The sequence below is a fragment of the Culex quinquefasciatus genome, chromosome 2, assembly GCF_015732765.1.
Source record: "Culex quinquefasciatus strain JHB chromosome 2, VPISU_Cqui_1.0_pri_paternal, whole genome shotgun sequence".
Taxonomy (NCBI): domain Eukaryota; kingdom Metazoa; phylum Arthropoda; class Insecta; order Diptera; family Culicidae; genus Culex; species Culex quinquefasciatus.
Window position 1 is genome coordinate 192,609,005 of NC_051862.1, and position 17,506 is coordinate 192,626,510.

Here is a 17,506-nt window from a genome sequence, read left to right on the forward strand (position 1 = left end):
TCTTATTTTGTTGACTCATCGTCATATTTCGACACGCAACTTTAATAATCAAAACATGTGATTCTAACGTGACTTTCACTTCAGAAACGAAGGACAAGTCGATTGGGGCAAATCAAAGTGAAATTAATTTGACCTTCGCGTGAACTGCATGCGAAAAAAGAGTGAAGGAATTTTGGTCGACGATCAGCTGATTCTAAATAATTTCCACATTCATTTGATGTGCAAAGCAAGTGAGGGTCAAAGGAAAAGCATGTGAATCTATTGTGTTGGTTTTTGGAGTGGCTCACGTGAAAAAGCATTTAATTTTACTATGTTGGTTTTTTTCAGTGTGGAGCTCTGTTTACATTGTTTTGCTTGTTTAATAATTAATATTTCTACAACTCCGACGAATCACCCAATTACAATTTCAGTCACAATTCTTTCCATCCACGCTCCCCTCGTCCAGTGTTTGTGCGACGAGGACGTTTGTTTTATTTTTCTCCATTGCAGAGAAATGTCAAAAAATTCTTCGCACTCCACCGCAGTTCGTCATGTCTCGATTTGGATAAAGTGATTTTTTTTTTCGGAACTTTCGGAATTTCTGGACCGTGGTGCAACCATAACTTATCGCTTCTGGTTCCCGAGTGCGTGACCAGCTGGAATTGATCGCCCGCCGTTCAGTGCTTCGGAATTTGGGTGAGTTTGGAGAGTTACTTGGTTGGGAAAAGGGATTTTCGCAAAAAACTGCCCTTTTCGCCTTCTTCCGAGATCGATAAATTTTCCAATTTTATTCCCCTCTCAGGTGTTGTGCTGCATTTTTTGGGGGAGCAATGTCCCTTACGAGGCTGTGCGGCTCCGGCGCCCATTGGCGGCTGCTGTTTAAGCCGTCGACCGTGACCACGACCAGGGCTCTGTTTTCAGGACCTGGTTCCGGGTTGGCACGGGTTCTCGGCAATGGATCACCTCCGTCGTCGTCGTTGGCTCGGATTGCGTCCGACAGAAGTGAGAGGGGAAGTGGGGAGCGAGGATATAAGAATTTTGGCCACAAGCCAGAGAAGGAGGCAACCATTACGAAGGCTTTCTATATCTTTTTGGCCGTGATGATGGTCGGAGCCTGTGTCGACTGGCAAAAGTAAGCGAGTGTGCCCTTTCGGAAGGAGCGAATGGCCTTTGGATGATAATTTATTGTTTTGCTCTTTTTAGACTTCGTAACGCCGTTGGTTGGCCAAAGGTGGACGCCGATGCCGGAATAAATGTGGAGAAAAATGAACCGACGAGCGAGGTCGGCTCGGAGGAGGACTCCGACGATGATACCGACGAGGACGGTCAGAAGAAGAAGCCCCGTAAGGAAAAGATCGGTTTCCGGGATCGCAAGGTAAACGTTGAAATGTCCACAATCTCCTAGTTGCCACCAGCACTGATGGTTCGGAACGTCAGGTCGTTTTTAGTCTCTTTTTGTAAATTAGCTTCAATTCAATACACACACTTTTACTCTTTCCGTTGAGCAAAGATAGATTACTTTCTCTTTTTATTCAATCATCCTTTTATGTTGTCGTTCATCGTGCCCGCGGCTTTTTCCTCAACCTTCCCCAACTCACTCACAAATTCCCAAATTCCTTGCCAACACAAAAAAATGTCGAGCAGATTATCGAGTACGAGAACCGCATGCGGCACTTTTCGACGCCGGACAAGATCTTCCGGTACTTTGCGACCGTGCGGCTCATCCACGGCGAATCGTCCACGGTTTACATGACGCCGTACGATTTCCTGCGCGCCATCACACCGGGCCTGAAACAGCCGGATGGTAAATGTTGTTTTATTGTTGCTGCTTATTTTTAACGTGTAAGATCAAAAAAAAATCTTTCTCTAATTAGCCATTAACTAGCAATTTACTTGCGATCTACCTTTGGTGCTGGAATCTCTATCCCGTCATGCGACTAACAATTGGTTTCGGGAGGATAAAGTAGTCAAATTATTACTAGTACTAGTTTATGTTTATGCGTTGAAAAAGGATTTGTTCTACCACAATATTTTATTAAACAAACATTAGCAAATATTTTGCTTTTTTTCATACAGTAGTACAATTCAGTAGCTGTCCATACAAAAATGATTTATGAAATTTAAAAAATCTGAGTCTTTTGAAGGATTTTTTTAATCGATTTGGTGTCTTCGGCAAAGTTGTACGTATGTTTAAGGTTTATACCGAAAAAAAAAGATTTGCAAAAAACGTTACTTAATCCACCTTAAGGTGGTTAGTGCCTTCCTCATATTCATGTTGTGTTTCTGGAGTTTTTTTAAAAGGTCCAATAAACCAAATTTACAGTTTTTGCTTTTTGGGTGACTCAAGGCGCTTTCAAAAACACCCAAAAAGCAAAATTTGTAAATTTGGTTTATTGGACCATTAAAAAAAAAACTCCAGATTTTCAAATTAATTTAAGAGTTTTTTTTTATTTTTTTAACATATTTTTTTCATTTATTTTTTTTATTTTTTTTTTTCATTCAATTTTATAACTATCGTTTTTACCAAAACAACAATTTTCAATTCTTTTTTAACCAAATCTTCAAAATAAAGGAGAAAGGGGGGGGGGGGGGCTGTAATTGAATTTAAAAGTGCTGATATGCCAACATTAGGTGCACGATGGAATTGCATACTGTCCCCCTAGTCTTAGTAAACAATGTCTTATGAGTTGTATATTTCAGTAAAAAGTTCGTGTAAATCTTTATCGAGACAAAATGATGTATTCAGCAACATAATTAATACAGACTTTTTCCAGAAGAGACGCAGAAACTGCTTAAATAACGTGGCAACCGGGCAAAATGCATGCTGCGCGACTCTCCCGCGTAAGCAAAAAGATCCGGCCTTTGAGGTTAGGCAAAAAGCTGCCACAAAAAAAAAAAAATCATGACAAAACTTTAAAAGTACTACACTAAACAGAAAAAATTAAATAGGGTCTTAGGGGACCCCAAAAGGAACAGAATAAGGCGGATCCGGCCAAAATCGGTTCAGCCAGTTCTGAGATAATCGTGTAGAAAATATATTTATATTCAATATTACGCCCTCTTAAAATGTTATTCTTGGTTTAAAAATTTTGAAGATATTTTTTTTTCGAAAAGATCGGAAAATTTTACGAATGTTTCATATTTTAACATTGTAAATCGGACCATTAGTTGCTGAGATATCAACATTAGAAAACGGTGGGTTGTTTGGGTGAGACTTAGAAAACATCAATTTTCATGTTTTTAAACCTTTGCATGGCAATATCTCAGCAACTGAGGGTCGTATCAACAAAGTTGAAAAAAGCAAAATATAGAGAATTTGCAAAAATATTTTTTTCAAAAGTGGGCAAACATGTGCACTTTAAAAAAAAAATCAATATTCGTTTTCGTTTTCGTTTTACGGAGCAAGGTGGGGGACGCGGCCTCAAGTCAGTCCAAGTCCGGTTTCTTGTGGAAAAAAGGGTAGTGGCCGAACTAGTATTGCATACCAAATGAACACCACCGGAAGATATAGGGGATCGGGAGGGGGAAGGTGAAAGAAAATTAGTGTAGGTGTGTGTAGTAAGAACTTGGATGACATTTTTTTTTTGGGAGGGTGGTCCAGCCGCACATCGTTGATGTTGAAACCTCTAAACTGGGCCCTCGTCCTGTCACGTCTGTCAGTAGCAGAGCTGAAAATGTCAGGGGTCCTGACGCGAAAATCGGCGACGCATACACGATTTTTTCCGATCCATTCACTGAACCGCAAAACCGTGACATAAACAAACCCGACTCAGTCGTGAGTGCCCTAGCTCACTGAGCAGCTGCAATGCGAGGCAGTAGTCGACCAACGCTCATTCAACGTTGCACGCGCACACATAAAGAAATAAGTTTTTACACAAAAAGTTCGTATTTATGCGTGGAAATGTAATTTTGAATATAAGTTATGGTTGTTTTAAGTGTTTTACACAGTCTACAACCATTCGATTGTTTGGAAATAGTCAAAATAGTGTTTAGAGAGGATTTTACGAGTCAGTCATACGACTCGAATTGAGTGAGTGTAGCTCATTTTTTCACGTCTCTCATTCTCCAGCAGCCGACCGGCACGAGTCAGGCGGCAGTGGTTGAACGGACACAGTAGGCTTACAGTCACATGCTAGCAGTGAACTGACATTTTGGTTTGCTTCATGTGTACGCAGGTTTGGAAACATTTTGCAGGCCTGGTCAGTAGTCTTGTCGTACATTACAACTAGAATCAGATCTGCCAATGAATTAGTACACTTCGACCAAATAAACACTGACGCTGTATGGATCTGACTCTAGAATAAATGCACAGTTGTGTGTTATTCATAAGTCCAACTTATTCAACTATTCATTTAAGTCCAACTATTCATTTGCTAACTACTTTGGATTAAAAATCTAAACTTTAATCTAAAATCCTCTAAACTTAATATTCAAAACTAAACATTCCTTTAACTGTTTTAGTACTACTTTTATCAAAAACAATAAAAATTTATGAACTGATAGAATCGCGATTTGAAAAAGAAATGACCATTTACGTCAAAAGATCCGTAGTTCCTCGATTCGCAACAATGATCGATACAACCATAATCCGAAAACCGTTAGTTCAACAGATCAACGAATTTTGTCCGATATCATTACATTATTGATTGATCGAGACTCTATGGACAATTTGACATAAAAGAATGCCTAGTATTCTACATCAATCAAAGTTTATTGACAGTATTACTCTAACATAACAATTGCAACTAACTTAAACTAAATCGAAACTTCGTGCTCAATCGCTGCCCCCAATGTTCATTAAAAACCCGTTCGCACGAGCTTCCCAAAATCAGCGCTATAGGTTTCAACTGTCGAGACTGTTAAACCCCACAGAACTGACTCCAAGGAACAGAGTACACTATCCACGCACAAATGGACCTTTACTAACCGATCATTAAACCATCCCAACAAACGCAAAATTATCAAAATGAATATATATATGTTGAGGTTTACAATCAATCAACGAAAGTAATTAATTCCCAGAAGCAAAGAAAACAACAGAAAACAATGTTTAAAAGCTTAACAGGCCCTCGTCTTGTCACGTCCGTCATAAGTCTTGTTTGCTGAAAGTTTAAATGGTTAGTGTTGTTGTTAATCGTATTCAACATGACCATAATAGGCAGGCCTGTAATACGATTACCTTACTGATTTGTTACTTAGCTTTTAAGAGGACAACCCCGCAACCGCCGTCAGATGTCTTAGATCACCTTCGCCAGTAGATGTCGGAATTGGTCAGTAACGAGTTTGACCTGGTCATCCTTTGACCAGCTCCGCTGATGAGGCTGGGTACCTGCAAATATTAAACAAAGGTGGCGGCAGTATCTTTTTTCTCCTAATTTCTAAGGAACGTAAAACTCATTAGGAAGAATAAACCCTACAAATCTTCTCTAAATAATAATAAAAATAAAACTGAAGCTCATGGTCAAAATAAGTGTGCCTAAACCTAAATGCACTTTTAAATTTCTAAATGGTCTAGCTTAATTCCGCTTAACACCTAACATTTCTAAATTGTCTTTTGAACAAGCAAAAGGCTTAGGTAACAACAGAAAATATTTTTTAAAAACCAAACAGATAAATATTGTAATGTTGAAAATAATTATCCTAAATACTCTAATCATTGATTTCAAAATTGTATGGCAAACAGTAATTTAGACCCTACAATGCCTAGAAGAGGCCTCGATTTCTGTTGTGAGTAGACGCTGGTTTCAGAGTTCATTTTTCAATTTAAAAGGGGTGGGAGACGACTAATTTGCTTCATGAACTCCTAATCGACCCTGGGATCACCTCTTGTGTTTGTCCACTGATCGCTCCTAGCTAGGTGTTACCTAGACACAGTGTTAGAGGCCCGCTTCGCATGGCAAAAATGTTGGCTGGGGGGAGGGTGATATTATCCAGTGAATTTTATTTTTAAGCCAACATTGCTAACGGCGTTGAGATCTCTACTCATGCCCAGGGTTTAAAAAAAAAATCAATATTGATTAAAAAATTCATAACTCAGTCAAAGATTTTTTGCACAACCTAGAAATTTCTGAAAAGTTGGCATTTGATGTCCTCTAAAACATATCAAAAAATGAAAAAAAAATAAAAATAGTTTTTTTTTGCAAATCAAGTTTTAGTGACAAAAAGTTAAATAAAAAATCACCTAATTTTTTTACCGTGTATCAATTTTTTTCAGTGTAGTCTATATCCATACCTACAACTTTGCTGAATTATACTTTGCTGAATTATACAAAAATACATAATTTTTGTATGAACAGCTGCCAAATTTGTATGGAAAATTATATAGACAAACTAACGATGCAAAATGGCTTCTTTGGGCATACCATAGGCACCAAAAAAAAATTCAGTCGGATTAAAAAAATACAAAAAAAAATCGAATGACCGAAATCTGAGAGAACTGCTCAGTACATAAATATCACTTAGGTGGCCATAACTTGAAACCGGTTCGCCAAATTCTCAATATTTTGGGCTCGTTGGAAAGGTTTTTCGATGACCTTACCAACGATGTATGAATACAAAAATACATTTTTATACATAACTTTTGAACTACTTATCGAAACTTTATAAAAATCAATAGGAACGGTATGGGACCTTGAACCAAATCGAATGCAACGGCAGTGGTTTGATCAGCTAGTGCTGAGAAAACTTGGTGAGAATTAAACAATTGCAGTGATGCCAAAAACACCTGAAAGAATTCCAAAGTCTGCAAAAGAATCTTTTTGTTATCAACATCAATTCTGCTACGAATGTTTTTGTTTATTATTAGTTTCCTGTTGGTCGTATTCTCTACAACACACAAACACAAACACACACACAAACACACACACACACACACAAACACACACACACACACACACACACACACACACACACACACACACAGTTTGCGCAGAGGAATTCTGTTCTAATGAAGATTGTTAGGTCGGTCACTGGAAAACCAGAATGATTTGGGGCAATGGGGTTGGGACCACATTTATAGGATATTGGCCACACCCGGAGTGGCCAGTGCCCTGGAGAAGGTTCTACCGGGGGGACATTAATCGAACCATACGACTTGGGGCAATATGGGTATCAAAATTCATGGTTTTTGAAACTGGTAATGAAAATGGCCAGTTTGAACGGAACGGTTCTGCCGGGGGGACATTAATCAAACTATACGACACGAGCAATAGGGTATCAAAATTCATTGTTTTTGATACTGGACATGAAAATTACCATTTTGATTGTGGTGGTCACAACCTAGAGTGGCCGATTCCCTCTGGGAGGTCCTCCCGGGGGGACATTTTCCGAACCATACTTGTTTTGGCAATATTTTCGTGTTTTGGCAATTTATTTCCACAGAGGTGCCATAGATTGAAACCATTTATTTAGAATAAATTATTTAGGATTAAATAAATAGGCAATGATTTAAAAATATAAAATAAAATGAAATATTTTTTTAGGAGTTTTGTACAAAGCTCTTTGCCATATTGGTCATGTAGAACATAACCACCTGCACCTTTTTCTCAAAAAAAAAAAAAAAAAAAAACAATTTTCCAAAATATGTATGTTATAAGTTTTTGATATTAATTTTTTTAGAACAAAAAACCGTAACTTTTGAGCCATAAAGAAGTATGGACAAAAAATTGCTGACGATTCATGATTTTTTGATGTATTTTTTGGCTAAAATAGAGTTAAAAAAAATTAACATTTTTGAAATTTTATGACCATTTGAAAAAAATATTTTGAAATTTTTGCAATCAAGACTAACATTTCAAATGTGCGTTATATTGAATGTGTTTTATTGTCCCGCCCGTGTGGATCAATCGGACCGCGCACTGGATTCACAATCCAGAGGTCGCCGGTTCGAATCCCTCGGCACGGGCGCTCTAAAATTCTTTGTTTAAATATGGGTATTCGGCGCCGTCGCTCCGTGCCATACTTTCATACACTTAAGAGCCCAGGGCGGTGAAGTCCTAGTAGATAAAAAGGGAGACACTAGTGGTTGGTACTAGCAATGGTGGCCGACAGCTATAAAGTCAATTTCGTTTTTTAGCCCACTCTCCCCTACTTAGTTGACTTATATTTAACATTTTCGATTTTATGCGATTTTTTTCAAATTCCCGAATTTCCGAATTTTCCTTGATTCCCGCCTTGAGCGGCCCAATTTTTTTTCGCATTGTTATTTATTATTACTTTCATAGTCGTAAGATAGGTTACAAGTTTGCTACATTATTAAAGTAACGCTATCATTGCATTTTATCAGTTTATCAGTTATTTTAATAAGATTTAGATTTCCTTGTTGTTTATTTTTTCATTTGTAAACATTCTAAAATATATTTAGTACTAATTCTATCGTACATATTTAAACAAAATAGAATATAAAATCTAAAAAATATATATTTCAAATTACTCTTGTTTTGGTAAAAGTCTTGCATGATGCCTATCGAAAGAAGTATCTGATAATTAACCTGACCTACATGTTTATGTACTGTTTGTAACACAGAGTAACCCAGAGGGAACACCGGCCTTTTTTTCGAGGTCCATTTGTGGAGTTTTTTAAAGGTCCTAAAAACAAAATTTTATTTTTTTTTTGCCTTCTGGGTGATTTTGAAACACCTTGAAGCTAAAATTAATAATTTTGTTTATAAGACTTAAATTTTGCAACACATTCAGGAAGGTTTATCCCACGCTTGCTACCTTTAAAAGCAATGGAGCTCGAAAATTAAATGATTTTGCTTCGAAGTCTTCCCTCTGGATTGCTCAGGTTTTCCAATCATTCCAATTTGCATACTAACACAGCAAATTCATTTATTGGTTTTCCTTATTTTCCTGCAATTTTTCTGTTTATCGTTATGGCGTTATGTTCCGAACAAGATTAATTTTCCAAATTGAGCAAAACAAAAAAAAATATCAAATCATTCTAACCTTGGTTCCCGGATTCCGGACTGCTGTTGCCGATGCTGCTGCTCCGCGTGCAAAACTTTTCATCATCGTGACAAAGATCATCGAGTACGAGAACCGCATCCGGCAGTTCTCCACCCCGGACAAGGTGTTCCGCTACTTTGCCACGATCCAGGCGCCCCAGGGCGAAACGGTCGAGGTGTTCATGACGCCGATTGACTTTCTCACGAGCATGACACCGGGCATGAAGCAACCAGAGGGTATTTGCAGCTATTCTGGCGATTCTGTCTCAATTAATTTCTGGTTTTGTTGTTTTTTTAAATGTTTTTGGTTTTTTTTCTGTGACAAATTTTTTGCTTACTAATGCTTTGAGAATTGGATCATTTTTCAATGCTAACTTTGCAAAGCTGTAAAATAGAGTTTGTTAATGTTGTTAAATGTTTAGTTTGCTTGTTTGAAAACCCTTTCTAATATATCTTTTAATTTGTTTCTTCACAGGTCTCGGTTTGGACCAGTACAAGCGTTACGATGCCAAGGTAAGTTGAGGTTCCCTCCTGTCAAACTGTACAAATTCATTGAAGGCAGTCATCCACCACTACAGCCACTTTCGCCACCACCACCACCACCACCAATTCCATTTACTGATCGAAACACACACTTTTTTTGTCTCGGTACTTCCTCTCTATTTTTATGCACCAGAGTCTCAATGTTCTCTGGAAGCCGGCATTCCCGTTTTGCTCTTTTTTCTTTAATTTTTTTTATTCTCTTTTTTACTTTTTACTTTCACAAAAAAATAAGCAAACAATTAAACACTATTTTCTCTAGGTTTTGCAAACAGGTTTTTTGCTCCCTCCTGCTCCCCGCTCCACCACAAAGTCCACCAAAGTTTTGCATTGTCCTTACTCTCTCTCTCTCTCTCTCTAGTTGTAGCATTCCGATGATTTGTCCACTACTTATTTCTTTTCTTTTTTGGTCGATATTTTCTTCACGATAGTCTCATCTCTTAGTGTCCTCCTTGTAATTCTGTCCTTGTTTGTACGTTTTTACTCGGTTTCGATTCGTGCCAATTGGAGTCTGTTGTTTTTGTCGTCACAAACACACTAATTTTAATATATATTTCTCCTATTTTAAACTTGCCTTTGGTTTCCTAAAAAGTCAACCCATCTTGACGATTGTCGTTTTGTTTCTTGTTCTTTGATTCGTTCTGAGCGAGGACGTTGCCACACCAGTTGTATTTTGTTCTCAAAACCACATCTCTACCAACAACAGAAAATAAAAGACTAAATTCTTGCCATCATAAATAATGTCAACATTTTTACTCCTTTTTTCGACTTTTTCCTTCTTGTTTCATAACTTAAAAATTATCTAAACCAAAAAAAATCTAATCTAACGGAAATCTCTAAATCAATTCTATGCTTCTAACACTAAACCAAACCAATCACTTGTGTACTTTCAGAGTATTGAAGAGGTATAAAACCACACCATAACAACATGTTTTCTCTACTGTTTCTGCCTTTCTACTTCCGTATACCCCCTTTACTTTATTCTACTTTTGGCTAACCACTTTCTTATCAACTTTTTTAAATATAATTCTTTAAAAAAAATACTCTTCACTTATATAAATTCATACCCAGTTCTTTGATTGTGTCTCGCCCATTTCGCCTCTCTAACTCGAGTTCAGCTAAAATCATCAATAAATCGCTCTTACACGCCATTTACAATAAATATTTGCTCATTTCGGTTCTCGAATAATCGATGTGTAGAGTAACGCACCATGACATCGCACATCGCATTGCATTTTCGAACGCTTTACGTTTTAAATCTCTGCTTTTCGGCGCAATCTTCCAGTACAAAAATCTCTTACTAAAAATGAAATTAGTAGAGCACTCTGAAAGCATGCAACAAAAAGTAGGCCTTGGTTTGAAATGTATCTTATGGCACAGACAAGCAGACGTATTTCTCTTTCTAAATCCATCAGCAATTAAACTGAAAAAAAAATTGTTGTGGTTATGTTATAAACATGACCAGTATGACAAAGAACAATGTTGGATTATAAATTATAAGTTAGGCAGTTGTAAATATTTTTTGAAGTTTATGTCCCTCAAACAAATAAAAATAAATAAAAATTTAAATTAAAGCCATGGTTTTAACATTTGAATGAAAAAAGTGTTTTAAAATGCATTTTACACCTGCCCAGATGTTTTGCAATCTTTAGTTTTCAAAATATCAAAATATTGGCGAAATATTTTTTTTTGTCGAAAAAAAAAACTTTTTGTGGTACTATACAACGGAATTAAAAAAAAATAATAATTAAACGTTGTTGATCGATCTCAAATATGCTAAATATGATTTTAAACGAAGAAAAATGCATTTAAAATTATTTTCAGTTCATTTGACTTTTTTTCGATTAAAATGTTGAAGTTTTTTGAAAAAAAAAAAAATTCCCCTGATTTTTCAGACCCATTTTGAACATAAACTTCAAAAAATCTGGAGTTTTTTTTTTTTTTTTAAAAAGGTCCAATAAACCAAATGTTCACTTTTTGCTTTTTGGGTGTTTTTTGATACCCCTGACTCAAGGAGGTTTCAAAAACACCCAAAAAGCAAAAAACTAGAAATTCTGTTTATTGGACCTTTTCAAAAAAAAAAACTCCAGAAATATTTTCAACGTCCTTACTAGTATTACAAAAGTTTGCGAAATAATAATTTGTGTTTGCAGCGAAAGTTCAAAATGGAGTTTTAAATATGTTTTTCCGAAACTGGATAGCAGTTTTTTTTTTTTTTTGAAAAAAAAAGTACCTTGTTTAACAGCTCTTTCTAATTAAAAGTAATTAGAAAAGGTTCTCCGGAGTGCCTTTTTTATGTTATAATTAGGGTTAGTGAATTTTGAGGATATCGCGGAACACTTGAATTCCGTAAAATAGTCGTGCAAACCAGTGAAATTTAAAAATGATCTGTATCAAATACAAAAAATTCGATAATTTGTGATACAACGAAGCTTCAGTGAGTAGCTTTCTAGATTTTCACAAATTATTATTCGAATTTGTATTTTTTGTTATTTTTTCGAAATGGGTACGTAAATGTATGAAAATTTGTATTTTGAAATGGGCTTTTCTGATCGATTTGGTGTCTTGGACAAAGCTGTAGATTATAAGAATAAGACGAATAGAATACTTTAAAAAATACCTACCTCTTTATTAAACTTTTTTTTTCAGTGAAAATTGGATTCCTAAAATACGTATTTCTTTATTTGTTTTATGGGACTCAAAAAGACAGTGATAGTGATAGTGATTTTTCACGCGAAAAATTTGCAAATTTCACGGGGACTATAAATTCAAAACACAAAATTAACTTAATTAACTCAGAAAATCTTAGGATAAAATTACAAAAACTACTTTTGATGCTTTATTTTTTATTATTTTTCAATAAACTAAAAAAATCTTCACTAAATATGAACGTGACGCAAAAAAACTATTCCTTACTTCCAAAAAAGTTTCCCCGTGGTTTATGCATGTGCTTAGTAAAAATATTATAAAGTGGTTTTAACACGACTGTTCAAAAAACTAAATTAAAAATCAATAGGCAAAAATAATTTAATCTATAATGAAATATACAAAATATTAATCAATATCAGAAAAAAAAACAAAAAAGTGGTATTTTTTAACTTTTACGGGATTTAACCACCCAAATAATCAAATTTCGTGAAAATTAAACAGGACTCAGAAAAAATCTGAAATGTTCATAAAATGTGATTTTCAAGATCAAAAAAAAACTACTTACTTACTATTAATTAAGCTTGAATTTTTGTAATTTTTTCAAATCACTCCTTTCAAATAAAAAAAGGTATAAGATTGTTATGCGAATGAAAATCTTTCTAAATTTTGTTATTTTCTTAAAAAACTTATAAACTATCTTAGCGATAACTTGATGCTTTCAAAATTATATGTTTTAATTTAACTGATTTTTGTTAACATCATTTAAGTATTCGCAGCATTCACTTCTCAATAATTATTGTAACAATTTAATGTTAATGTATGTTCTGCTAACAAGTCTTCAATTGATTCATATCACCCTTTTCACCCTTTGATACATCTTACGGGATTTCACGGAAATCTTCAAATTTCACGCTGTCCGTGAAATCGTAAAAATTCACTAACCGTAGACATCATGCATAATGTTGCAAAATCTGGTTCCAGAAGTATGATTTTTGGAAAACAAATTCAATTTTTTCAAATGCTAATCCAAATTTGCAATCGAAAAGTCTTTTATCGAATTTTTGATAAAGTGCACCGTATTAGAGTTATAGTAACTTTCAGGATATAATTTTAGGAAATTTAAAAAATATATTTGTTAAAAATACTTTATGCAGGAAAGCCAGCCCTAAAAAATGTTTTTGAAAAGCTTTGAAAATTTTCTGCAATTTTCACTCTTAGTCCGATTTGAAAATCGGACCATTTTAATTTTGGAGATGAAGTCTCGCAAAAAAAAAAAATAGAATCGATGACAATGACCTAATTATCCTGTAATTTTCAACTGACTCGGATATCTTGGAAACTATTAGTTCGAATATTGATGTAAAAAAACTTTTGTGAAATATTCTGATTTTTTTCAATGAGAATTAAAAAAGAAGATTTGGTCTATTATATCAAATCAGGAAAATCATCTGTATGTAGACCTTTGCTGTTTCAGCTGAAAATCACGAGACGCTTAGAAAAAATAATTTTCAACGAGAGAGAAATATGTAGAAAACTCTCACAGCTTTTATAATTTTTTTTTCAGAGGTGTTTTTCTTCCTAGATTTATTTTAATTGCTTAAAAAACGAAAAGAAACAAAAGTTTCTATATCTTTAGAACTATTAACATTTCATCAAAAAAAATGTATTTTAGGTACATTTCGATTGCAAATTTGATTCGGTTTTAAAAATGATTTTTTTTGATATTTAAAAAAAACTTCTGCACCATCATGCACTATGGCTCAACACATGTTTCGTAGTCCCCTAAAACAAAATTTGTGATAAAAAGTGATAAAAATTAAAAAAAATGCTTTAAAACATAAAAAATTTAAAGAAATTCATTTAATGAGCGTGTTTTTTCAGTTTTTTTTTTCTAGAAAACCCGTTAAACGTAGAGCTATTTTCGAGTTTTGAAATTTTTACAAAAATATTTCAACAACTTACACGTTAGACTTTTTTAAGCGTTTTCAAAAAATATGTGTTTTTTTAATTGGCAACACTTCCAAATGAATTTGGCCAACTTGGGCTCAAAAGATTACAAAAAAATGTCATCTAGAATAAGTCCTAAATAGTAGTTTATGCAACAAGTTGCAAAAAGAGGATTTTTTCAGCACGAGTTGTACATTTATCTAACGAGGTTCACCGAGTTGGATAAATACGAAGAGTGCTGAAAAAATCAAGTTTTGCAACGAGTTCCATACAACATTTTTTGCAATTCCAAAAAACACACACTGAGTGAAATTTTATGTCAAATTTTCATGTATTTTGTCAATAAATCGTTTAAATCAAAAAAATGTTGAAAAGTGTTACTTTTCGAAACAAGTGCTGAAAAGTTCAACTTTTCAGCACCCATTTGAGTGCTGAAAAGTAGAACTTTTCAGCATTTATTTTGAAAAGTGTTGCTATTCGATTCTGTTATTTTTGGTACAGAAAAGTAGGCTATTTCATCGTTCAACAATGACAGGAAAAGTAAGTAGTTTCACGACGGAATTGCAAAAAGGTTTTTTTAAATGATTATTTTGCGCAATTAGGGCAAAACCAATTTCAAAAAATATATTTTTTTTAGCGGAAATTCGAGTGCAATAAATTTTAATCAATTTAAAATGCATTCCCCTGCGTTTGGAATTATTTTAAGCATGTTTGAGTTATTTAATAATCTATTGAATTTTAAGAATGTTCGATGTCCAAAGCCTTTCTTGAATTTTTGATTTTCGTCAGATTTTACATTTTTTTAATATGCATTGCATTTGCGATGCATTTTCCTATCATTTTTCACTGACATATCGAAATTCTGGCTTTTGAATATTTATATATTTTTAAAGTTAAATGTACATTCAAAACATATCTAATTAGTTGATCTTATAATTTTTTTTCAACTTTAAAACATCAAACCAAGGCCTGCACCACAATAACACTCACACCGCACAAATTGTTACCAATTTCCCAGTTAAATTCCATTCACAATATGCACGCTTTACTTTGACTTTGCTGAATAACTTCAAAAAAAAAATCGGAACTTGTAGATCACTTTACTAGGTATCCACCTCGATTTCAACCATCTTTACCCATCTCATCAACAACCAAAAAAAAAGTATGTTTAAAGCTCGTTAACAACTGGCAGTTATCTAATAGCTCAACGACAATCAATAGGTTTCTTGTTGCATCAGCATGCCCACAATTTGATATCTTCTAGAGCATTTCTTTGCTTTGTATTTAAGGACAAGGAAAAAAACCCAAGCTCGTTCAGCTCAAGGCTCTCAATTGTTTCCAGCTGCTGCCAGTGCCAGTGTTTGTGACTTTTGCACGAGCAACAATCGATTTCGTGTTTCCTACTTGCACAATTTCCCGTTTCCGTTCTGTTTTTCTTTATTAATGTTTCACCTGTTTTCTTTTTTGCCCCGTTTTCCTTCACGCGAAAGAGATATCTTTGCGAAGAAGTTTGCTTCCGTTTATGATTTCACTTCTCCCCCCCAACCCCCCTCCACCCTTTTCTTGCTATAGCACTTCCTGACCCCCTTTTAGGTGTACATATTTCTTATTAGTATCTTGCATTTATAGTTTTAATTTAGCCCACCCCTTTTTCCACCCTTTAAAGTGTGTACAGCAAAAAAAAAAAGAAGATTCCGTTTCCGTTCGTTTCTTTCCGGCTGCAACTTAGAAGCACAATCTATTTTCCCCTTCTTTTCTTTACCCGATATGCAACAATAAAAAAAAGTATTTTTAAAAATTGACACCTTTTTGTAAGCGCTGGCAGGTGATGGACACTAATGAACTGTTTTCGCCTTATTTTGTTCTGTTTTCGTTTGATTCGTGTGCTGGCGATTAAAGAGCGTTTCGACCCGGCTGGATCTGCACCTGGACAACAACAGCATTTTCTACAAGCTCGGGGCGTACGGGCTGATTTCCTTCTCCGACTACATCTTCCTGCTGACGGTGCTGTCGAGTGAGTATTGCTTTTTTTTGTACCTTATTTATTTGGGCGGGATTTTGCATGATGACATGAATATAATATCACGGCTGAAACTGCATCATTCGAAGCTAAATGAAAGTATATCTTCGATGATAGCTTGTTTTAAACTATTAGACAACACATTGTATTTATTCTATTTTTGAGTTCTTCTCTAGGTTTTCGAACTGTTTTTTGTTTGTTCTCCAATAAGTTTGACATACTGAACAGTCAAAACTAGTTATTTTGAAACGAGAAACATAATCTGAAAAAAAATAATTTAAAATATTTGTATCTGTCTCAAACATTACTGTATTTGTGTTTACAATTGGGCATACAGTTGCCGAGATATTAAAGTTTTATCAGCTGGCACACACAAACTGGTAATAAAAAAGCACAATTTTCGGGTAGTTTAATAAAAGAAAAAAAAGTTTCAAAAAGTTTAATTAACAAGATCTGAATATTTATTCATTTGATGATACATTATTAAGGATTGTAAACATTTAATGAGCAGTTCTCTACGGAATCGGTCTTTTTTCTTTAATTTTTGTAGTTTTTAATTCGGCTGAAACTTTTTTACTGCATTCGGTATGCCTAAAGAAGCCATTTTGCATCATTAGTTCGTTCATATAATTTTCCATACAAATTTGGCAGCTGTCCATACGAAAACGTTTTATGAAAATTCAAAATCTGTATCTTTTGAAAGAATTTTTTGATCGATTTGGTGTCTTCGGCAAAGTAGTTATGAATAAGAACGGCACTGAAAAAAATGAAGACTGTAAATTTTTTTCGGTGATTTTTAATTGCACTTTTTGTCACTAAAACAAGATTTGAAAAAAAAACTACAGTAGTTGTTCAGTAACTGGGATGAGAACGTAGCCCAGTCATCAAATGCTGTTCGCTAACAGGGCTGAACGAAAAATAACGATGGGACTACCGATGCATAATATTTATTTGATGAAATATAAAAATAAAAGTTACTCAAATTTGTTGACAATGATTACTTTTCATTGTTCTTTGATTGTGACTTGAAATTACATAATAGTTTGAAAAAAAAAAAATTTATTTGTTGACCATGATTTTTGCATCCATTAACCCCTCGGTGATTTCGGTTTGTTTTGGCTTTTTGACGTTTGTCTGCTTTTTAACTGGGCTACGGCCCAGTTATCGAGCGCCCAGTTAAAAAGCAGCCCAGTTAAACAACGCCCAGTTACCGAACAACTAGGGGAACTATACCCTTTCTCAGCCTATTTCTATTATCGGCCTATCAGCACTTTGATCATGAATTATAGCTTATATAAAGTGTTTTTGACTGTTCCAAAGTTATAAATAGCTCAAATAAAAGTGAGCAAGCAACTCTCCATTGTTGAAACATCTGAAAATGTTGATTTAATAGCAGAAACGGCAAAAGTGATGAGAATTGGTCGAA

At 34.7% G+C, this 17,506-nt stretch overlaps 1 protein-coding gene across 7 annotated transcripts in view; it reads left to right on the forward strand.

Annotated features, from left to right (window-relative positions):
- The first annotated feature begins 484 nt into the window (after nt 1-484).
- Nucleotides 485-17,506, forward strand: part of LOC6031882 (calcium uptake protein 1 homolog, mitochondrial) — a 51,932-nt gene continuing 34,910 nt past the window's right edge. Inside the window, exons 1-7 of one of the 7 annotated variants that reach the window (XM_038255877.1) lie at nt 485-675; nt 782-1,111; nt 1,183-1,354; nt 1,624-1,783; nt 9,400-9,437; nt 10,358-10,369; nt 15,960-16,074. In XM_038255877.1, the coding sequence (XP_038111805.1) occupies nt 810-1,111; nt 1,183-1,354; nt 1,624-1,783; nt 9,400-9,437; nt 10,358-10,369; nt 15,960-16,074 (799 nt within the window). In that variant the 5' untranslated portion in view covers nt 485-675; nt 782-809. Of the gene's footprint in view, nt 676-781; nt 1,112-1,182; nt 1,355-1,623; nt 1,784-9,001; nt 9,162-9,399; nt 9,438-10,357; nt 10,370-15,959; nt 16,075-17,506 lie in introns of all 7 variants that reach the window. The other 6 variants (XM_038255876.1, XM_038255880.1, XM_038255879.1 and 3 more) reach the window with 6 other exon arrangements.